Source organism: Dendrobium catenatum, unplaced genomic scaffold, assembly GCF_001605985.2.
Source record: "Dendrobium catenatum unplaced genomic scaffold, ASM160598v2 fragScaff_scaffold_627, whole genome shotgun sequence".
In the NCBI taxonomy this organism is placed as follows: Eukaryota; Viridiplantae; Streptophyta; class Magnoliopsida; order Asparagales; family Orchidaceae; genus Dendrobium; species Dendrobium catenatum.
The window spans coordinates 398,942-423,030 of record NW_021319089.1 but is presented as its reverse complement, the minus strand read 5'-3'; the positions used below and the strand labels follow the sequence as shown (position 1 = coordinate 423,030).

Below are 24,089 nucleotides of genomic sequence, written 5' to 3'. Positions count from 1 at the left end.
CAACCGCCCGCTGCCCCGTCATTCTTATCGCCTCTCGCTTTTACAGACTTTATACAGGCACACTATCTTGTGCCAGATATGCTATTGCCTTGAGCATTTGGAACTCATGAACTTAACGCAATTTGGGTTGTTCGTCCAGTGGTCTCTTCTTTTGTCCTTTTTTAATTGCACTAAGGAAATTGTTAAAAAGTCTCCTTAGTTGCCACGATATCTTCTTGCTACATAGTTAATACAACTTAATTCTTTAAATAGGCTATTACTTCTATTTAACTGCTATACTAAAATATAATAACTATAAGAAAGTTTGAATCTTTCTAATAAGAAATTAAAAAAAAAATCTAAAATTCTACAAGACCTTATAAACCCTACTTTTCCAATAATAATTCAGAAACTATTTTTATGGATATATACAACTGTCTGAAAAGAACCGCTTAATTAAACATGCATTTCCTCGAATGTCAAAGAAACACCAAATCATATCACGGAAGAATAGAAAATACCATAACATGTAAACATAATTGAACATCTTCATATTACACGTCCTTTATTTTAATGCATAAATACGATAGAACTTATGCAGCAAGCAAAGCAGTTTACGAAGAGACAATGTGAACACAACCATAAAACATAGCAGACTCCAAACTTGGACTATTTCGGACTCCAAAATTACCTCTAGACTTGTTCTGCATCACCATTAAAAGTAAGACTTCACACAAACAAACCACTAAGTAAATGGCACCGGTACTATATTAGGACAACACTCGCAATATAATATTAAAAGACCAACTTACTCTTCTTCCTCGGACTCGGCATTCTGAAGCCACTCAATAAAAGGTTTCATATTCTTCCACATCGGAGAATTCTTAGTTGCTCCTGTGATGCCGTTCTGATACCACTGGACTATGAACTCCTCCTCAAGCACGTCTCCATCATAAAGAACTTTAGCAGCTAAAGCGATCTCCTTAACTGCATCCCCGCTACGATTACAACAGAAGGTCTCAATAGCATGGAGCAGAAGCATCTGTGCCCCTTCTTCCTGCACTGCAGCAGTAATGTAATTCAACTTTTTGGCCACTTGCTTGGCAAACCCTTTCCCTGTCCCGTCAAAGAGAGCTTCAAAAAGTGCATCCATAACTTCCTGCGGAGAACCTGCCAGTGACTTGGCAAATGTGGCAAGCTCGCTTGGCTTCGAACCCTTCTCCAATTTGCCTCTGAACTCCATAACGAGCTTGTCATGTGTGCTGACATTCTTGGTTTCCTCAACGGGTCCATTAGATTTGTGGGATTCAGATTTCTTGTCTTCCTTTGGTTTCTCTTCCTCATTGGTTGAAAGCATGACCATCTCAGCTGTAACAGCATTCAGCTGTTCCTGGATACGTTGGCGAGCTGCTTCAAGAGAGGTGTCAGTTTGCCACTGGATATCATCTTCCTCATCAACCACCTCATCATTCTCATCAACCTGACTCCCATTTGGTGAGGTTCGCTCCTCATCAGAGCTGACAGTCTTCTTCTTAGAAGTAGATTTTGAAGTAACGGCATCCTTGGAACTCTTCTTCTTTATCTCTTTCTTCAACTTCTTTTGTTCTTCATCAGCAGCCTCCCCTTCCTTGAGTCTTTCTTTCTCCGCCCTCCTCATTGCCTTCTTATCTTTTGACCCCTTCTTCTGCTCAGGTGGGTTCTTCAGAATAAAGGTTGTGAGTTTGTCCCTCATATCTACGTCTGATAAGTAGCCACATGCAGCACACTTCATTGTTATCATCTGGGTCTTTGTGATGATAATTTCAGTTTCAGGGTTGCCACATCCATAACATTGAACATACTTTTTAATGAAATTCTCGAGCAGACCAGCTAATTTGGCAGTGTCATGAGCACCATTAACAAGTGATATACCTGTTTTATCATCAAATTTGGATTGGGCTCCAAGCTCACACCCAAAGTACTTGGTAGTGTAAGAGGCAGGCCTAGCCAATGCTTTTGCAATATCAACCATATTCACTATATTGGTCTTAATGCCATTTCCACGGCCCTCAATTTTTGTTATCATCTTGGGCATTTTATACCTGTAGAAGGCATCATCACTGTTGGCAGCACCTATGTTTTGGAACGCCATCTTCAGCAGTGGAAACTAAAAGAACAAGGTTGTGCTAGAGAGTATCAGCAGTAAAAGACAGCGGAATGCTTCTTTCTTTGGAATTGATCTCAAGAAAAGCAGGTTGCATAAAGTGGCGACTTTTGATTGATATGGAATCTCTAATCGTCGCAGTATGAATGTGACCAAAATCTTCAGAAAAGCATATGTGCTTTTTCCTAGAAGTAGGACGGTACTCTCCAAGCAGCCCAATTGATCCCAAATAAAGAGAGTCCAATTCAGACATAAAAGACACACTACTCCTGACAACCTCCACTTCGGAAGATATGCAAGGTCAAGAGATGAACTCTATAATTGTTGCAAAAAATACGAATCTGCGTAAACAACCAATATTTAAGTGTCGGTCAGCCACAGGAAACACTGAAGTTTTGGTACGTAATAACAACGAAAAATATTTCAAACATAGTCACACTACAACTTCCAGGTTCCAGAACAAAAAAAAAAGTAAGAAGAATCAATAAGCTTCCAGATTTAAAGTTGGTTTACTTTGCATTTTTCAAAATCTTTTACCAAATAGCATAGCATCCCGTAGATCTAAAAACAGAACGCCTACAATCCTTATTTTTGCCAAAACAGAACCATAACCCAACACCAAAAAACAGTTTAAAAAATATATTAAACACCTTAATCAAATAAATGGCTACAAAAAAAACGATGTGAAATCATCTAAAAAAGAAGAATCCAAAATAAATAGACAGAGCATATAAATTCTTTGCTCACAGTTCCCCATAATGCTCATGATTTGTTCACATCACAATATTACTTATACAGGTATATTAAGGCACATTCAAGCAGAGCCCAAATCGCGATACAGTGAATATTACGAGAAAAGAAAAACATGATATGCAAGCTAAATAATCACAAAGATATAGAAACTATAAAAATGATTTTATAAATAAGCAGTAGAAAAAGCGGCAGAACAATCGGAAGGTTCTAGATTTTAACTAGGCTTACTCGGTATTCATCCAGATCTTTACTAAACAGCTTCACATCCCATGGATAGTTAAACAGCGCACTCCGTAATCCTTTTTTCTTTTTACTTAAAATAAAACCATTAGGTATATTCGTCGCCCGAAAATCCGGTCGAACGCAATAAACTCCCCATCATTTTCAACATTCATACCATCGAACTCAACAGATCAAGTTTAAAGCACTTAAGGCCATTGAATCGCCAAACCAGAACAGAAACTAAATCGACAAATAGATTCAAATAAACAATTAAAAAAATAACAGGAACTCTCTTCATCCGACCTTGGTCGAATCAGAACGACGAAAACGATGTATGATCCCAAGTCAAATCAACCATCGCCCAAAAAAAAAAAGATCCATTCATGAATCAAAGGTATCAGTTCGGTACACTCACCTAAGTTCAAGATCTGGCAGGAAACGCGCCAACCACAGCCGCCCCTTTGACCGATCACCTCGTCCGCCGTCGAGTGGCTACAGCCGAAAACGATCCAATAACAATAACGAAAGCGGAATCCCTCCACTGACCTCAGCTTTCCTCTTACTCCTCCCTCGCTCGCTCGCTCGCTCGATCGCTCGCCTTCGCCTACGAATCTGCTTTAACCCTATCGGGAAGAGGAGGCGTTGTGACAACCTAACCCTATTAGCAAGCTTTTTATGTTTTTTTCCCGGAAACTTGGTTCGAAAACTAGATTTGCATTTTTTATTTCAGAATTATGCATAAAAGGGTCCAAGAATATTAAATTTACAACAGCCCTCCTGCTTATATTTAACCATGGAAGTAATTAAAATATCTAATAACTCTATAATTTTTTTAATGACTATGTATATGCCTAAGTATTGGTATATTATTAAAAGATTTAAATAAAATTTTGAATAATGTTTGATGATTTTATATAATTATATTTTTTCTTTAATCGAGTAATATTTATTTGGATAAATTAAAATCATTTATAATAATAACAATAATGATGAAAATAAAAATGCTATTTTTTTTAAAGTTTAACAAATTATTTAATCATGAATCATATAATTATATATATATCTTTATTAGAAAATTTAAGTGTCAAATTATAATTTGAAATATACAACACTCGATCTTAAAAATTTGATAAAAATTGTACTATTTCTCAATTTATGTGTGTCATACTTTTTTATCCTATATATCTAAAAGGAATAATTTGATAAAATAAAAAAAGCACTTTAATATTATATGTGATATATCATAAAAAAATTACCTTGATCGAGCACAAATCTCAAGACAATCAAGTTGTAAACTTTGAAAATTAATTCAGAGACCATCTCAACTCCGATTTCAACAAACTTATAGTCGAACTGATAGTCTCAAAAATATGAACTCAAAGACACCAAATTCAACTCAATCTGGGCCCAAATGGACCCGAACCACTATTGGAAGCTTCAAACCACAATTTGGATTACCATACGGTTTCCAAACGGGACATGCTTATAGTCGAATCAAGCGGCTCGACGAGATGAATCCAACAAGCCCAAGATCACGGAATTCTAACATCATTAAGACATTTGAATCTTCAATAAACAGTCCAAGATCAAGGGATTTAATATCCGCCGTCCATCCAAATCACTCCCAACTTGCCCCTGATCTCCTTCATATTTACTGGTTATGTCACTCTCAGAAAACTATAAATAGACTCCTCATTTCTCATAGAAAGAGGAGCCCAAAGAGGGGAAAGAAGGAGACCCAAGCAAGAAGAGAAGAGAATGAAGCAATGAAGAGACTCCTCCTGGACCAGCGCCGGACTTTCACCTTTGCAGCCGACCGACGTCGGACTTCTGCCCGATCACCAACTGGCGCCGAAATTAAGCAAGGAAGCAAGAAGAGAAGGAAGAAAAGGAAGAGAATAAAGAAAGCTCTCTTACACCAGACTCTTTCTCGACCATCGCCGGACTTCCACCCGATAGCCCATCGACCCCGGAGTTCTGTCTGAATGCCAACTGACGTCGGAATTAAGCAAGGAAGCAAGAAGAGAAGAAAGAAAACCCTCTTATCACCAGACTCTTCCTCGACAGCCGCCAGAAATATTTCTGACGCATTTTTCGCCGAAAATTTTTCTGGCGGAAAGTTTTACATCGATAACACTTTTCCGACGCAAGTTGGACCGGCGTAAATATTTATGTCAGAAATCCGCTGGAAATACTAATTTATGGTGGATTTTGGCCATTTTCCGACTAAAAATTGACGTTTTTCCTATAGTGCTCGATGTCGAATTTCTACCAGTCATCAGACTTTCACCAGACTTCTATTCAACGCCAGACTTATGTCCATCAACAGACTTCTACCCAACGTCGGACTTGCACCTATCATCGGATTACTATATGACACTGGACTTCCACTGGTCTTCAGATTCCCACCCAATGTTGGACTTCTGCTTGTCATCGAATTCCTACCTAACGCTGGACTTCCTCCATCACCGAAATCCTGTCAGGCTACTACCTAATGCAGGACTTCTGCTCGTCTCCGGACATTCGTCGAACTTGTATCCGACGCTGGACTTCTTTCCATCATTAGACTTCTCCCTGACGCTATCATTCAAACCTCCGTCATCAAACAACGGTCTTTATGACCTCTGTCGCCTGGTGGCTACGATCATTCCGACTTACGTCACCCACCGACTACCGTCTTTCTGACCAAACAAACACATCAACATTGACTTCCTATTTCCACCATGTAACACGCTTTATTTGATGTATATTTGTTACATCAAACCACTTCATTCCCTCCAAAGAAGGGCCTAATTTATAATCAACTGCAACTACTAATGGATTCATTCAAACTAGGCTAGGCCCCGTGGTTTTTCCCCATTTTCAGAGGTTTTTCACGTAACAAGCTTGGTGTCTCCTATGAATACTCCACCATCTCTTTTCATATGTATGCAGGCTAGAATTTCGTACAAAAGCTAAGACGTTAAACTTTATATTTCTCTACCGCGGCGAATACTCCAGGATGCAACAATATGTCATCTAAATTTGTTGAAGAAATGTATTATTATTTTTTGTAAGACATATAATTATGCTAGCATTTGCTTATTAATATTTTTCAACAATACATTATTAATACCTTAGTTTATAACAATTTATATTAGTAGTTTTTTTATCAAGAAGACAAATTAACTTTGGTAGTGCTATTGTAAAGAAGTTTAAAAAAAATCAATCTGTCAATTGAGAAGATGACAAGCCCTTATCTGCAAAATGTTGTTTTACATAGATAACACTTTTCCGATGCACGTTGGATCGGCGTAAATATTTCCGTCAGAAATACTAATTTATGGTGGATTTTGGCCATTTTCCGACGAAAAATTAACGCCGAAAATTGACGTTTTTCCTGTAGTGCTCGACATCGAATTTCTACCAATCATCAGACTTTCGCCGGACTTCTATTCAACGCCAGACTTATGTCGATCAACAGACTTCTACCCAACGTCGGACTTGCACCTATCATCGGATTACTATCTGACACCGGACTTCCACCGGTCTTCAGATTCCCACCCAATGTTGGACTTCTGCCAGTCATCGAATTCCTACCTAATGCTGAACTTCCTCCATCAGCAGAATTCTGTCAGGCTACTACCTAATGCAGGACTTCTGCTCGTCTCCGGACATTCGTCGGACTTCTATCCAACACTGGACTTATTTCCATCGTTAGACTTATCTCTGACGTTATCATTCTAACCTCCGTCATCAGACAACGGTCTTTATGACCTCTGTCGCTCGCCGACTACGATCCTTCCGACTTACGTCACCCACCGACTATAGTCCTTATGACCAAACAAACACATCAACATTGACTTCCTATTTCCACAATGTAACACACTTTATTTGATGTATATTTGTTACATCAAGCCAATGCATTCCCTCCAATGAAGGGCCTCATTTGTAATCAATTGCAACTACTAATGGATTCATTCAAACTAGGCTATGCCCCGCGGTTTTTCCCCATTTTCAGAGGTTTTTCACGTAAAAAGCTTGGTGTCTTCTATGAATACTCCACCATCTCTTCTTATATGTATGCGGGCTAGAATTTTGTACAAAAGCTAAGACGTTAAACTTTATATTTCTCTACCGCCGCGAATACTCCAGGACGCAACAATATGTCATCTAAATGTGTTGAAGAAATGTATTATTATTTTTTGTAAGACCTATAATTATGCTAGCATTTGCTTATTATTATTTTTCAACAATACATTATTAATACCTTAGTTTATAACAATTTATATTAGTAGTTTTTTTATCAAGAAGACAAATTAACTTTGGTAGTGCTATTGTAAAGAAGTTTAAAAAAAATCAATCTGTCAATTGAGAAGATGACAAGCCCTTATCTGCAAAATGTTGTCTTCCAAGCGCAAAGGAAGGCTCTAGAAGTGGCAGATCCCCCGTCCGATTGAAGAGGACAATCGATCCAAGCCGTCCAATCCACCGCTCGGTCCTACCCAGATAAATGACTCGATGCCACGTGGATACACCTCCTTGGTTTACTTGGTAACGTTACCTCTATTTACCCTTGTAAAACAACAATACCGTACTTCATTGTGAACTCCGAAAATTTAATAATGCAATAATGAATTAATTATAAATCATTTTGGCATTAGAGATTAGGCATACTAATTTTCTAATGCCTAGGCTAATTTTTAATTAATAAAATTAATTTTTTTTATAATTGCCTAAATTTTCATGAAAATGAATCTAGGTGTCATCAACTTCTAGTTTTATTTTCTTAAAATTTATGATTGATTACCACTTTCAAATTAAATAATTTCTAAAATTCAGCCTCTTAAAACAACAAAATCATTAATACATCTTTGATCTTCTTAAGACACAATAAAATATCATCTCACAATAAACTTTATTAAAAATAAATTAATTAAAATAATACACACTTGAACTCAAATTATACCTTGAAAAAATATTAAATGACTTTTAAAATAAAGAATTAAATACTGAATTAGCGATTATCGTGACATTTTCAGAGCCTAGTACACAATATATTTGAATAATACGAAATTCGTACACCTTCTAAGATAAGGCTTTTCTTTTTATTTTTATTTTTAAATTTTTTTTTGCATGATAATGTGATATTTGGTTTGAAGATGTTATGTGTATCTACACTTATGTGGTTGAAAATATGTATTAATGAAGTTTTGTTATTTTAAGGATTTTATTGTTTGTAAAGGCTGAATTTTAGAAATATTTAATTTGAAAGTGGTAATCAATCATAAATCTCAATAAAATAAAACTAGAAGTTTATGTCACCTATGCTCATTTTCATGAAAATTTAGGCAATTATCAAAATTTTTAATTTTATTAATTAAAAATTAGCCTAGGCATTAGAAAGTTAGCATACCTAATCTCTGAAGCCCAAAATGATTTCTAATTAATTTATTATTGCTCTATTAAATTTTAGGAGTTCATGTGTTTTCACTTTTTTTTTTCTAGAATTTTAACGAATTTTTTTTATTTCTAGGCTATATAATTAGTAATTAATTGACTTAGAGGTTTTAATATTCTATCTTATAACTAAATAGGTTGCAATATTCATAAAATCAATTCCATGGGTGAGGAGCAACTTTAGAAATATCCCATAAAAAATTGGAAATATTTGGAGTTTATTTACAATTTTTATAATTATTTTAATATTTAATAATGAAAATTTAATTCTTTATCTAAATAAAGTCCAAAAATTATGAGGTTGATTTTAGATGTTAGGGGTTACTTAAGGTACATCTCATAATAATTTGAAAGTTTGCAATTTTTTTTTAATTTTCTAAATTTAAATTAATAATAAATAACATATATTTTATTTTCTATCCAAATTAACTTCAAACCACATATAATTAATCCAATAAACCAAGGTTAAGCTAGGGAGCATTGCATAAAAATTTGAAGTCATTTGGAGGTGAATTAAATTTTTTGATTTAGAAAATATAGAATACATATTTTCTAATTTGAAATTTATTTGAAAGGAATATTTTTTCTATCTCTAATGTATATTAGAAATTTTTGGTGGATATTGATATTTTTATGATTTGATATGATTTTCTTATAAAATTTTCAAGTTTTAGATTAATTTTTATGTTATTATTTACTCTATGATTTTGATATTTCAATTTCTATCTAGATGATCCTCAAACTATATGACTTTAAAACTAGAGGCTAAGGGAAGCCCAATTGACTTTAATTAATCCAACATTTAATCCTTTCTCTAGTTAGTCATGCTTTTTTCTTACCATTAGCTTGGCTATTCCATGGGGTTCCATTGTTGTTGTGAAAATTCACATAATAGATTACTCAATACATTCTTTTGACAATTGTTCATTAAGCAAGGAAATATTGCCTTGCAACTTACAATGAATAAAATGGAGTCATTATTAATCATTGTCATTATGTCATTATATTTTGAAGAATATATTCATGACTATTGCTTTATGAGATGAACATCAAATGCAGTATATTCATCTTATTTTGTAGATAGTTGTTGGTCAACTTATGAAGACCGAGATCTTCTAATATTTAAAAATGAATGATCATCATGCATGATAATAATACACAATGCAATGCCCTAATACTTGCCTTAACCATCTTTTGCTTTGAATTTATGATCTTTGAGAAGTGCACACTTAACAAACTCTCATGCGCAAATAAAAAATAAACCATGAAGTATGACAACAACATCATATAGCATGACAATTATGTTTTAGATTATATTTATTTAGTACACAAATTTTTTTTTATCAAGCTATTTTTTAGTGTTATATCAAATTACACAAGATTACATAGACTCCAAAACAAAATATCCTTTATTACTCAATGTTATGAGGACGGGATAGTTGGGGATATTTGATTTGTTGCATTATAGGTGTAAATTAAATAAAATGAATGAGTTTAACAGTTAATGGTAAACTGTGTTTCAAAAGCAAAATATTTCGTAGATTAATTTAGAATTCATCTTCTATTTTTTTATTCTAAAATCATCTAATTTAACTAACTTTCAAAAATATAGTAAATTCTCCACTAGTCCTCGCCGCTAAGGCCATCGCAGCTCATTGCTGCTTGACACCACCATTGACAGCCACCAACTATCACTAATAACCATCAGCCACCTTCGTCGGCCTCTAGGGCTTTATAGTGAATTTATTTTCTTCAAATCAAATATGGAAAGATAATCATGTACATTCAATTTCTCCTCAACTAAATAATCTTTAAATATTTCAAATATATTATATTTGCATATTCAAATATCAAGAAAATCAGGTTAAAATGAAGTTGAACTGGTACAAGTCAAGCTGATTGAGCTCAAGTTAAAGGCAACTCAAACTCAACTTAAGAGGGTCTCACAAGCCTACAAATAAACTCACCTCATGCAAATAGTTACAAACTATTAGTTCATCCTATGCATACGAGTATGGCTCATTAAGTCAGATAATATAACCCATGAAGTTTCCCTTCGCAACTGCTCAAGCAGACGACTTATTCGTATAAGAAACTATTAATCGGCTACTCAGTCATTCGTACACCAATACATACCAAACCAACGACTTCTTATAAGGTTTACATACAACTTCAAGTTAGAAATTCTAATTAACCCATACATCTTTTTTTTTTTTTTCCTTATTTTCTATAACCATGAAGTTGGTAATTCTATAACCCTCAAGCTCAATTGATATTATCAAATAGGAGTTTAATGATTGTGCTAAATTTCTAAAAATTTTATATAATTTAATTTATTTTAATTTTAAAACTTTTCATTCTAAAATGCTTCTTTTTTCTCTATATTTGTCTATTCTCATATCATAATTTCAGTGTAGGTCCGTGTTATTTATAAAAAAATATAGCATTAAAATATTTATATTACATTATATTCTATTTTTTATAATAATAATTATTATTTTTATTTTTATTTTGTCTTGTTACTCTTGGGTGCTCTTGCACAAATATTTAGCTAACATTTTCTCTTAAAATTTTCTCCACCTAGATTGCAAAATAAGATTGCTGATGAGAAATTACATCTAATGGAATGTCAAATTCATGTTAGTTTACATATTTTCTTAGGGTAATTTAAGGCTTTCACAATGAAGTACCGTAATGTTATCTACAGAGAAAATGCGATAACATTATCAATTAAATCAAGGAGACATCGTGTCATTTATCTCCATAGGACCAAGCGATGGATCGGAAAGCTTATCAGTTGTCCTCTTTAATATAGTGAAATTATTGGGTTCGATCACCCGACACATCTTTACATTTGGAATCCAATAGTAAGATGTCACGTTGCGACCCAACAAACCCACTCGATTTATTTAGCACATGCTTTTCCAATTACCTTTTATTGTGCGGTTTTCCTGAACCTAATCGGGTTCCCCGCAAAATTTTGAAAAAGACAGCTCTTTTTTGTTCTGTTTTATGAGATATTGGTGGTTTTTTTTTCTACATTAGAGTTTATGATATTTTCTTAGAATAGCGCTGTAAAGAAAAGCGAAGAAGAAGAATTGAAATTATAAATTTCTTTGGATGACTTCAAATCGTTCAAGGAGATGGAACAAATCGAAGACGCAAAGGAAGAAATGCCGGAGCGAAGCACTGAAGATATATCTGGGATTTTTACGATAAGATATGAACTCAAAAGAGATTTTACCAAGATATCTTATGAATATAGAGTTCTTAATGTTTACAACAGTATTAAAGTCGAGAGTATTCCATATACTGCATCTCGTGGCGGTACCGGCTCGATTTTTTTTATCCACGACACTGCTCTTGGTATTTTTCAATCCACGATATCGAGTGGTACAAAGCAACACCGAGGAAGATCAGAGAGAAGTACCGAGTGACCGTACCGAGTACCAAAAAAATATGCAGAGTGAAGTACCGAGTGATACCGAGAAAAAAACTCAGTACCAAGAATAAATGCAGAGAGAAGTACCGAGCGATACCGAGCATAATACCGAGTACCGACAAAAAAAATACATAGAGAAGTACCGAGTTGTACATCTATCTGATTGTTTATAGCTAACGTTGTACATCTATATGATTGTTTATAGCTAACGCTAAAATTGTTTTCACATTTGTGCAAGGTGTTTATTCAAGTGAAAACGAATCATATGACATGTATTACAATTATGCTCATAACATTGGATTCAATGTTCAAAAGAACCATCATGGTTTCTGGTCAAATTCGAGGAGAATTAAATCAAAGAATTTTGTGTATTCGAAAGTTAGATTTAAGAAGAACATTGACTTGAATTTCAATTCGAAATATCGAATATCCAATACCAGAATCGGGCGTCTAGCTATGTTTAGATTTTTAGTAAGTCAAGATAAAGTTTGGAAGGTCCAAAAATACATTGAGAGCCACAATCACGAATTAGCTAGGTCTGAAGATCAACATTTGTTTAGATCATGTAAGAACATCAGTGATGATAAGGCATCAGTTCTTAAATCTATAACAGAAGCTGAGATACGAACATTTGATGCATTTATGTACCTACATGATGAAGTAGGTGTTGAAGGAAATATATGATTCTATAAGAGGGATGTATGTAACTTTTTTCAGAAGGAGAGAAGATCGAAGATTGAGAATGGGGACATGAATTCCCTTATTGAATTATTTAAAGAATGACTAGTTCATGATAACACTTGCATGGGATGTACAATCTAACAAGAACGATAGATTGTTGAATTTTTCTTGGGTAGATGGTTTAGGGAGGATAGATTGTGATTGTTTTGGTGATGTGATTATTTTTGATACTGGCTACATGCTTAATAAATATAATTTAGCTTGTGCCTAAATTATTGGAGTAAATAATTATTGGCAGAATATTCTTTTAGGGGTTGCTTTTTTATTAGAGGAGACTATTGAATCATTTACCTGGTAATTTAAAATATTTTTATGAATAATGGGTGATAAACATCCCATAAAGATATTTTCTAATCAAGACCAAACAATGGCTAGGGTGATTGAAATTGCATTGCCCCAAATACGACATAGGTTATGCCAATGACACATAAGCAAGAAAGCTCCGTCCAAGGTGTGGTGCTACAATTGCAAAAATAAAGTTAGAGGGCTTTTTCATAAGTGTTTAAGTAAGTGTAATTATGAGAAAGAGTTTGAGAAATCTTGGGTTGAAATGATCGGTGAAGAAGACCTCCAAAGCTATGAATAGTTGAAAGATCTATATAAAATAAAAAATAAGTGGTCAACAACATTCAATAAAAACTATTTTAACCCAGACATTCTTTCTACACAGCGTAGCGAGTCCACTAATAATGTGTGTCATGACATTTTCAAACCAACAAGTTCTATAACTAAATGTTTTTTGGGCTTAGAGAAGATGATGATGAGTTGGCGTCAAAATAACATGATGAAGATTTCATATGCAGCCAGTCTGATATAGTTCCTTTAGTTAAAAGTAGCCTAATACTAAAGCAAGTTGCTAATTTTTTCATAACAAAATTGTATTCATTTTTTGAAGAGGAGTTCTTATAGGGTGTTTGTGGGATGTGTATAAATCATGCTTCAAGTGATGGATCCACCTTTTTATGAAGAGTGTTGATAGAAAAAATCAAACTTCCCATTAGACTGTTCACTTTGATTCAACAGAAGGTGCAATTGAATGCAACTGTAGGAAGTTTAGTATAATAGAATTATTATGTTCTCATTGTATGAGAGTTATCACGTAATTAGATATCATTATAATTCATTTGTCGTACCTCTTGCTTCGATGGTCAGCTAGAGCTAGGAAAGATTTTTTCTAGACATGTCATAGGCATTAGAAAGAAACAGAGCCAAACACAAGAGGGTGATATTGCTATGATATTTAGAAATCATTTAAGTAGATTTGCATATCAATTCAACACATGAGCATAGGGAAATGAAGATGCAGAATAATATATGTTGTCATTAATGATCGAGATAAATGAAAAAGTTGACTTCATCATTGCTGGAAAGAAAAACAACCAGCCATTTATTCATAAGAGAGTAGGTAGGGGGGCTTAAGAATTTTAAAGATCCATAAAAGTGCAGGCCTAAAGACATTTCTAATGCAAAATTAAAGAGTCACTGGCAGATGAGAAAAACTAAGAAAAAGAAATCTGCATAGCAAGACCCTCAAACCACATAACAGTGTGTAGCCATAGAAGAACCTACAATGCAACCGTCTTTCACACACATACCAAAATGCATGACAGATGAATTCATTAACCGTCGACCAAGCACGGAACTGTCAACTGAATATACATGAATAATGATGAGAATTATTGATGCTTAGAAGAATGTATGATATGTGACATTTACAATATAAATATTTTCTTGAACAATGTATTATTTATTTCATTTTGCATATCTTTTTAATAATTTGATATGTGAGGTTTCAATATACATTACTTTGAATGAGAATTTCTATGAATAATTATAAAATTCCATAACTTGGTATTACTCGGTACACTCGGTATTGTGTTGTACACTCGATACTGCTCGATACTACTCGGTACCACACGGTACTGCTCAGTACACTCGCTCTGCTCGGTATCTTAATGCTCGGTACCTTAATGCTTGGTACCTAATGCTCAGTACCTTAATGCTCGATACCTAACGCTCGATATCTTATATTGTAATGGAAGGCCATCTATTTCTATTGGGTAGAAGGTGCATGTTAGCTATTTATAGTTGATAGATGGGGCAAGCAAGATATTCATAGTGAGAAATTCAAAGTGGACAAAAGGGTGGTTGTAATGAGTAATTTAACCAAAGTTATTTAAAGGGAACATTTTTGCTAGATCGCCTACTACCTCGTATTCTCCCTCGTCTTTAGGATTAATTTCGCTCTTTATTATTTATAGTATGCTATGGTCTACAAATTGCATTAGCGGGAGACTAATCTACATCTTGATATGCCAATTGAAGAATTCATGAACATTGCAACAATTGTGATACATGAAAAGTTGTTAGAATCCCCCGATGGTCAACTTGAACAACTAGTAAGGGCTAATAAAGTTTACATATATTGTGTGCATTGCTAGAACGAGCGTTGTGATTGTTAACTCCTAATTTTGCATAGATAGGCAATGGGTGTAGAACAAAATAGATAATGCAATTTCCTAAATGCCAATGGATGGAAATTGGTCGACAAATAGTTCTTTTAGAATTATAACCACATGACTAGTCATCGCTTTCTTTATATGCGATATCATGAGCTGCGTCGTGCAAAAGTAGGAGTAGCTACTGTAAATAATTTATTATCAATCTCTGATTTAGAAAATTGCATTATGTATCATCCTTGGGACCCAATTAAGGATGCCTTCATTGTTGATTTATATAAGGAACTTTTGAAATGAAGGCCATATGGTAAGAGGAAGAAGTTCTTAAACCTACGTGATTGGCAAGATATACAGTTTAAGTTGATGACATGTTTTGGAAGTTGTCCCTTATAAAGTTAACTCTAGCAATATATTCGTTAATTACTTAAGGAGCAGTAGTACCCGGCTTGGTTATTTCATGTGTTTTTCTCTGCTCGGTACTCTGCCCTATGTTTAGCTCGGTACTGTTCGATATTCAGCTTGATATAACTCAGTACTGCTTGGCGCTCTTCTATGTATAAGAAAGTAATGCATAAATTTCAATTATTTAAGTTAACATGCTGGGAAAATTCCTAATATACTTCAACTATTTAATGTACAAGCAATGATTGTATATACAATAAATTAACTATGTATAAATTATGTCCATTTATTTTATGGTAGTATAAAGTATCAAAAGTCTGTTGTGTAGGGGCATCTACAACCGTTCTGATCAGCCATTGTTGGATGTTGTTATCAAAGGTCTGTTGTGTTTCTTCGTAAAAATATTTATTATGCACACAATTTAGACATCATTGTATGAGAAAAGGAGGAGAGCATGATATAAATGGTGGATTGTAAAATTTGTTAAATGTTGCTTACTACTTCAGGTATTATGATAATATGCGTCGCTTTGGATAATGAATAGTAGAACTTCCAGACTTTCTTAATCAAATTTCCCACAAGTAGTGTCCAATAATTTTTGTGTATTACAAATATAAGCAATAAATTTATTATCCTAATATAATCTTTATTGATGTGGGGTACGAACTATTCTGTATTATTTATACACATTATGAAAAATCTGACATAACAAGCAAAAATTAATTTAATTAAGAACTCAATACAGAGAATGTGTAATGAAGTCGAAGAGATCGGATGATGGAATCGCTCGGTATCGAGATGTACTGCTTGGTACCATATAGGAATCGTTTGGTATCGAGATGTACCATTCAGTAGCATGATGGAATTGCTTGGTATCGAGATGTATTGCTCGATACTATGTACAAATCTCTCTGTATCGAGGTGTACCGCTTGGTACCATGTAGGAATCATTCAGTATCTAGATGTACCATTTGGTACCATATAGGAATCACTCGGTATCGAGATGTACCGCTCGGTACCATGTAGGAATCGCTCGGTATTGAGATGTACATCTTTGTGTCAGGTTGGAAAATAAAAAAGCAAATATTTAAAAGTATTAAGCTTGAGGCTAACAAACCCAATGAAAACTCGAAATAAATATGAAAGGTTTGTATTGTCCTAGAAAAAGCTTGTTCTTCTCTGCTAGAGTAATGTCAAAAGTGTCTACATGGTTATTATCTAGGTATTATTGGGTTATTAGTTCATCAATTTGACTTCTATAAATAATCATGTTTCCAGCTGAGAAAATAACACCCCCCCTACAAAATAACAAAAAAATTAGGAAAAAAGTTAAGCTCGACATGCAGAAGAGGATTAAGATAAGCCTGACACTCACTTATTGTTGAACTTTTCAAAACATCTATCTATGAACATGCCCTTGTCTTGAGTTATCATTTATTGGCCATGGTAATCAATTTTAGTAGGTGCTGGTCTTGAATCTATTTTTTCTTCCACATTGACTACAACAACATCTTATCCCGCTTTAATATCTTCATACTCTATAGGCTTCATTGGAGAAACTTCATTGTCTTTGTGACTCTTTCTTTTTATTGGTTGTAAATGGGCACTTGACCAATTTCAATTATTATTATTGTCTTACCCATATCAACTTGGGTAAGTCGGTTCGAACCCTTTTCACAATGTCTGTGCTGACAGTTGAAGGCTCCGCTTGTTCAGCACTTTTATTGCTTCCTATACTTTTATATGATGAAACAGTTAAATCAATTATTATTATTGTCTTACCCATATCAACTTTGTCTAGTGGGTCTTGAACCTCCTCTTGTTGTGGGGCTACTGGGGCTACCGATTTAATATATTCATGCTCCAAAGGCTTTGGTGCGTCAACTTTTGTAGCATTAACTTTCAATGTAGCTGGAAAGTTATCCTCAAAAATTTTTTGTATTGTTTCAACTTTCCTATCTGTATCCTTAAGTTCAAATATAATATGCTCCAATGATTGTACTCGTGCTCTAGCTGAGTAGATTTTGATTCAACTTTGGCAAGCCTAGTAATAAAGATTTTATTCTGTACAATCAGTTTTATCATGTTCTAATGGTCATCATCTTCTAGTGGGTTGGGGAGGTTGGTTTTTGGGCTACTTGTTTTAGTGGGCGGTATGTCATTTTCGGGTGGTGGGGTATCGGATTGTATTTATATTAATAGGGGGGGGGGGGGGGGGGGGGCGCTTGGGTGGAGTGGAAGACACTGTTTGTTATAAGAAGCTCATATTTATATTAATAACACGTGTTGAATACATACATGTACATCATCAAGTTTATCAAATAATTCAGTTACTTCTTTCTGACTGTACATTATGTAGTTATCCCAACGAGCAAAATGAGGGTGGGATTGCTCATCCAATGATGTTTGTATTCTTATATGCTCTAGGAACCAAATCTGCAACCATAACAAGCAAATTTTTAGCGAATTAATTATATTTGTAGAATGCCTAACTAAAATAATATGCATAACATTTTAATTTCATAATTAAAAATATTACAAATCCATTAGTATAGCTTAAGGGGATTCCATTCCTTTGCTTCTTGGCAATAGAATTAAATTTTTTGATAAGGAAATTCCTTATTGTTGAAGGTCAATTGTAAGTAAAGAATTCATCAACATGCTCTACAACTATCAAGATACTTGAAGGTACCCTAAAGTTCGCAATGGGAAAAAAGTAGATTGGATAATAAAAAATTTATGAAATGTTGCAGAAGATCATGTATTGGGGTGGACTCTTTCAGACTGTGAATTTCATGTCTAATATCATTAGAAGTTACACCACTTATCCTGCCACCCCTACCATAAATTTCGTACCTCTATTGGTAATTCAATGATGAGAGCTATCTCATTAGAAGTGAAATATAACTTCTTTTCTTTGATTACGAAGTATTGCTTCTGGAAATTCAACTTGGTCAACAACATATGGACGAGAGGAGCATTCTGACGGAAAGCAAGCAAGAAGAGGAAGTGATGAAGGTGCAACAATCTCAAAATATTAACAAATTCTTGGCCGAATGTACTTATCAAATGATCACAAACTTATCTAAACGTGGAAGCTCTTCAGCGGAAATGAATAATTGGAGAATATCCATGCAAAATTGCGATTCTTAATAACATGAAAGAACGATACCTAGCTTAGCACTGAAGAAAAGGGAAAATGGTATCGCGCAAAATACCGAGCATGGTACCGAGCGAACTGGACCAAAAGGTATAGATCGATTTATGCAGAGTATCGAGATTGATAACGAGCGGTACCAAGCACACGAAAGTAACATAACAATAAATAAACAGTTGAAATATATTTAGAAAAATAATAAACAATTAAAATATATTTAGAAAAATACCGAGCGGAGAACTTGATAAAAAATATCGCTTGGTACAATGCAGAGTACCAACTATGGTACTGAGCAGTACAGATCACACAAAACCAAAACCCTAGACAATTATTTAGAGAAATATCGAGCGGAGCACGATAAAAAAATACCGCTCGGTACCATACAGAGTATTGAGTATGGTACCGAGCAGTACCGAGCAATACCAATCGCACAAATCAAAATCCTAGACAATTATTTAAAGAAATGCCAAGTGTAGTACCGAGAATGGTAATGAAACCGATCAATTAATAGAGAAATATCAAACATCTCCCTTCCAAGCTCGGCATAGAACCACAAACCCTAAACTAAGTTACAAATCCTATTTTCAACGAAATAAAATAACAAAATCCTAAAAATAGTTTCATTATGTGACAACGATTTATATAATTATTCAAAATAAAATAACAAAACCCTAAAAAGCACCAAACGTAGTACCGAGCATGGTACTGAGCAACGAACTGACATGCAATACTCGGTACACACCAGTAATGAGTTATAAATCTTATTTACAAAAAAAATAAAATTATGTGATAACGATTTCTACAATACTTCGAATTTATAAAACAAAAATCTTAAACCCTTAACAATACAATTTATTTACAGAAAAATTACATCAAACACTTCAACGCTAGTAAGAAATTATGGACCTTAGGCATGGCTTCAGCAACGAAAGTGATGAGGAAGAAAAAAAAGAATTCCAAATGAAGATGAGCAGCTGTTGAAACGAGGGAAAACAAGGTCAATCGAAAGGGCGCGAGTTTTAATTTGCAACATTTCAGTAAAAACTAAAAATGATGAATTTTTACCTCCGGTCTGGGTTAGGTTGTCGGGCCGCACGGTAAATGGAAAAGCTCGTGCTAAATAATTGAATTTGCATCGAGTGGGGTTGTCAGGTCGTCGGGTCGCAACATGACATCTTGCTATTAGATTCCAGATGCAGAGCTGCGTCCGGTGACCGAACCCAATAATTTTCCCATGTATAGAGCCTTCTTTGCGCTTGTTTTCTAACCATGATTCTGAAAAAAAAAATAAAAAGCTTGCTAACTTTGGTTAGGTTTTCACAACGCCTCTTCTTCCTGGACAGCTTGGATCGGTTGTCCTCTTCAATCGGACACCGGACGTCGAGATATGTCTGGACTCCAATAAAATATTGACACGTGGAGTGTACACGTTGCTATTCAATTAAATTTATTTTTTACTTTATAAATTAAATGTGTCAGCAAAATTTTAAGTTAATCACATCAAAAGTGTAGGTAAAACACAGCTAAAATATAGTCAAAGCATAATCAAAATGCGAAGTCAAAAAGCACAAAAAAAAAAAAATGCACCAAAAATAAAATTCACTTGTCCAATATGGACCTACATCTACATCTGGTATCTGCACCCAATAATTTTTGACCTCTTTGCGCTTGTTTTCTAACCATGAGGCCGGAAAAAATATATATAAAGCTTGCTAACATTGGTTAGGTTTTCACAACGCCTCTTCTTCCCGGTAGGGTTAAAGCTGATTCGTAGGCGAATGCGAGCGATAGAGCGTTTCCTACCAGATCTTGAACTTAGGTGAGTGTAACGAACTGATGCCTTTGATTCATTAATGGATCTTTCTTTTTTTTTTGGGCGATGGTTGATTTGACTTGGGATCGTACATCATTTTCGTCGTTCTGATTCGACCAAGGGCGGATGAAGGGAGTTCCTGTGTTTTTTTTTTTGGTTTAATTGAATCTATTTGTCGATTTAGTTTCTGTACTGGTTTGGCGATTCAAGACCTTAAGTGCTTTAAACTTGATCTGTGGAGTTCGATGGTATGAATATTGAAAATGATGGGGAGTTGAATAGTTGATTGTTCGACCGGATTTTCGGGCGACGAATAAACCTAATGGTTTTATTTTATGAAAAAAAGGGGACTACGGTGTGCGCCTTTTAACTATCCATGGGATGTGAAGCTGTTTGGTGAAGATCTGGAGAAATACCGAGCTTCCGATTGTTCTTCCGCTTTTTCTACTGCTTATTTATTAAATCATTTTTTATCGTTTCTACATCATTTCGATTATTTAGCTTGCATATTATTTTTTTTTCTCTCGTAATATTCACCGTATCGCGATTTGGGCTCTGCTTCCTTAAAAGTGTCTTAATATGCCTGTATAAGTAATATTGTGATGTGAACAAATCATGAGTATTATGGGGAACGGTGAGCAAAGAACTTATATGCTCTGTCTATTTGTTTTGGATTCTTCTTTTTTAGATGATTTCACATCGTTTTTTTGTAGCCATTTGTTTGATGAAGGTATTTAATATAATTTTTTTTACTATTTTTTGGTGTTGGGTTATGATTCTATTTTGACAAAAATAAGGATCATAGGCGTTCTGTTTTTAGATCTACGGGATGCTATGCTATTTGGTAAAATTTGAAAAATGAAAAGTAAACCGACTTGAAATTTGGAAGCTTATCGATTCTTCTTACTCTTTTTTTTTGTCTGCGCTTATCATGTTCTTGCTTTCCTGATATTCAGTTGTGGCATGATTTCAACGCTGCTTGCTGAAAATTATCTCAGTATGAATGGCATCACATATTATGCTATGAAATAATCAAGAGAAAACATCATTGTGAGTATAATGGGAAGTTGATTCCAAAGATGTCGGATGGTTTTGGTAATTATATTGTAGATTCTTCTTCTTTTATATGCTTTTGGATCATTAATACATGCAATTAATTCCTTGTAGGCTGCTGCCATATCTCTTTGGTTTTGTAACTAATTAAATTCTCTTCTTGTTTCTTAAATTGTATGTTTACTTATGGAAGATAAATTGTTGTGTTACATTTATTCTGTATGTAACTACCAATTTCATCTTGCATCTTATCAAATATGTTAGTTTTATGGTTATTGATTTCAATTTTTTATTTCCTTCTAGGCACTGTTTTATATAAATTGATATAGTTATATGAAATATAGTGCGGATTAAAGTAGGAAAAAGATGCTTCTCTAGTCTCTGCTTGGTTTTAATTCAGATATTCCTTTTATAAATTGTAGTGTGACTAGGTTTGAAACATTTTTCATTGTTATTACGTACGAAAAGTTCAGTCAATACTCGTGTTCCTGTGGCTGACCGACACTTGAATATTGGTTGTTTATGCAGGTTCGTATTTTTTGCAACAATTATTGAGTTCATCTTTTGACCTTGCATATCTTTCGAAGTGGAGGTTGTCAAGAGTAGTGTGTCTTTTATGTCTGAATTGGACTCTTTTTATTTGGGATCAATTGGGCTGCTTGGAGAGTACCGTCCTACTTCTAGGAAAAAGCACATATGCTTTTCTGAAGATTTTGGTCACATTCATACTGCGACGATAAGAGATTCCATATCAATCAAAAGTCGCCACTTTATGCAACCTGCTTTTCTTGAGATCAATTCCAAAGAAAGAAGCAATCCGCTGTCTTTTACTACTGATACTCTCTAGCACAACCTTTTTCTTTTAGTTTCCACTGCTGAAGATGGCGTTCCAAAACATAGGTGCTGCCAACAGTGATGATGCCTTCTACAGGTATAAAATGCCCAAGATGATAACAAAAATTGAGGGCCGTGGAAATGGCATTAAGACCAATATAGTGAATATGGTTGATATTGCAAAAGCATTGGCTAGGCCTGCCTCTTACACTACCAAGTACTTTGGGTGTGAGCTTGGAGCCCAATCCAAATTTGATGATAAAACAGGTATATCACTCGTTAATGGTGCTCACGACACTGCCAAATTAGCTGGTCTGCTCGAGAATTTCATTAAAAAGTATGTTCAATGTTATGGATGTGGCAACCCTGAAACTGAAATTATCATCACAAAGACCCAGATGATAACAATGAAGTGTGCTGCATGTGGCTACTTATCAGACGTAGATATGAGGGACAAACTCACAACCTTTATTCTGAAGAACCCACCTGAGCAGAAGAAGGGGTCAAAAGATAAGAAGGCAATGAGGAGGGCGGAGAAAGAAAGACTCAAGGAAGGGGAGGCTGCTGATGAAGAACAAAAGAAGTTGAAGAAAGAGATAAAGAAGAAGAGTTCCAAGGATGCCGTTACTTCAAAATCTACTTCTAAGAAGAAGACTGTCAGCTCTGATGAGGAGCGAACCTCACCAAATGGGAGTCAGGTTGATGAGAATGATGAGGTGGTTGATGAGGAAGATGATATCCAGTGGCAAACTGACACCTCTCTTGAAGCAGCTCGCCAACGTATCCAGGAACAGCTGAATGCTGTTACAGCTGAGATGGTCATGCTTTCAACCAATGAGGAAGAGAAACCAAAGGAAGACAAGAAATCTGAATCCCACAAATCTAATGGACCCGTTGAGGAAACCAAGAATGTCAGCACTCATGACAAGCTCGTTATGAAGTTCAGAGGCAAATTGGAGAAGGGTTCGAAGCCAAGCGAGCTTGCCACATTTGCCAAGTCACTGGCAGGTTCTCCGCAGGAAGTTATGGATGCACTTTTTGAAGCTCTCTTTGACGGGACAGGGAAAGGGTTTGCCAAGCAAGTGGCCAAAAAGTTGAATTACATTACTGCTGCAGTGCAGGAAGAAGGGGCACAGATGCTTCTGCTCCATGCTATTGAGACCTTCTGTTGTAATCGTAGCGGGGATGCAGTTAAGGAGATCGCTTTAGCTGCTAAAGCTCTTTATGATGGAGACGTGCTTGAGGAGGAGTTCATAGTCCAGTGGTATCAGAAGGGCATCACAGGAGCAACTAAGAATTCTCCGATGTGGAAGAATATGAAACCTTTCATTGAGTGGCTTCAGAACGCCGAGTCCGAGGAAGAAGAGTAAGTTGGTCTTTTAATATTATATTGCGAGTGTTGTCCTAATATAGTACCGGTGCCATTTACTTAGTGGTTTGTTTGCGTGAAGTCTTACTTTTAATGGTGATGCAGAACAAGTCTAGAGGTAATTTTGGAGTCCGAAATAGTTCAAGTTTGAAGTCTGCTATGTTTTATGGTTGTGTTCACATTGTCTCTTCGTAAACTGCTTTGCTTGCTGCTTAAGTTCTATCGTATGCATTAAAAATAAAGGACGTGTAATATGAAGATGCTCAATTATGTTTACATGTTA

General features: G+C 35.0%; 2 protein-coding genes across 3 annotated transcripts; one reads left to right on the top strand and one right to left on the bottom strand.

The window, feature by feature from the left end:
• Positions 1 to 498: 498 nt before the first annotated feature.
• Positions 499 to 3,758, bottom strand: LOC110112701 (eukaryotic translation initiation factor 5-like). Its single transcript, XM_020845010.2, has 2 exons — positions 3,513 to 3,758; positions 499 to 2,463 (listed from the first exon to the last, which is right to left on the bottom strand). Exon 2 carries the CDS (start codon positions 2,108 to 2,110, stop codon positions 788 to 790), a length of 1,323 nt encoding a protein of 440 aa, XP_020700669.2. The 5' UTR covers positions 2,111 to 2,463; positions 3,513 to 3,758; the 3' UTR covers positions 499 to 787.
• A 16,644-nt stretch (positions 3,759 to 20,402) lies between these two features.
• LOC110112699 (eukaryotic translation initiation factor 5) lies at positions 20,403 to 24,089 on the top strand. 2 transcript variants are annotated; one of them, XM_020845008.2, is made up of 3 exons: positions 20,450 to 20,556; positions 21,507 to 21,600; positions 22,132 to 24,089. In XM_020845008.2, the coding sequence occupies exon 3, from the start codon at positions 22,485 to 22,487 to the stop codon at positions 23,805 to 23,807; it is 1,323 nt and encodes a 440-aa protein (XP_020700667.2). In that variant the 5' UTR covers positions 20,450 to 20,556; positions 21,507 to 21,600; positions 22,132 to 22,484; the 3' UTR covers positions 23,808 to 24,089. The 2 variants fall into 2 exon arrangements, with proteins under 2 accessions (XP_020700666.2, XP_020700667.2); XM_020845007.2 differs by lacking the exon at positions 21,507 to 21,600 and having other exon boundaries at positions 20,403 to 20,556.

Excerpts from the sequence above, each read along its gene's own strand:
- LOC110112701 (XM_020845010.2), bottom strand. The coding sequence starts at position 2,110 with ATGGCGTTCCAAAACATAGGTGCTGCCAACAGTGATGATGCCTTCTAC.
- LOC110112699 (XM_020845007.2), top strand. The coding sequence starts at position 22,485 with ATGGCGTTCCAAAACATAGGTGCTGCCAACAGTGATGATGCCTTCTAC.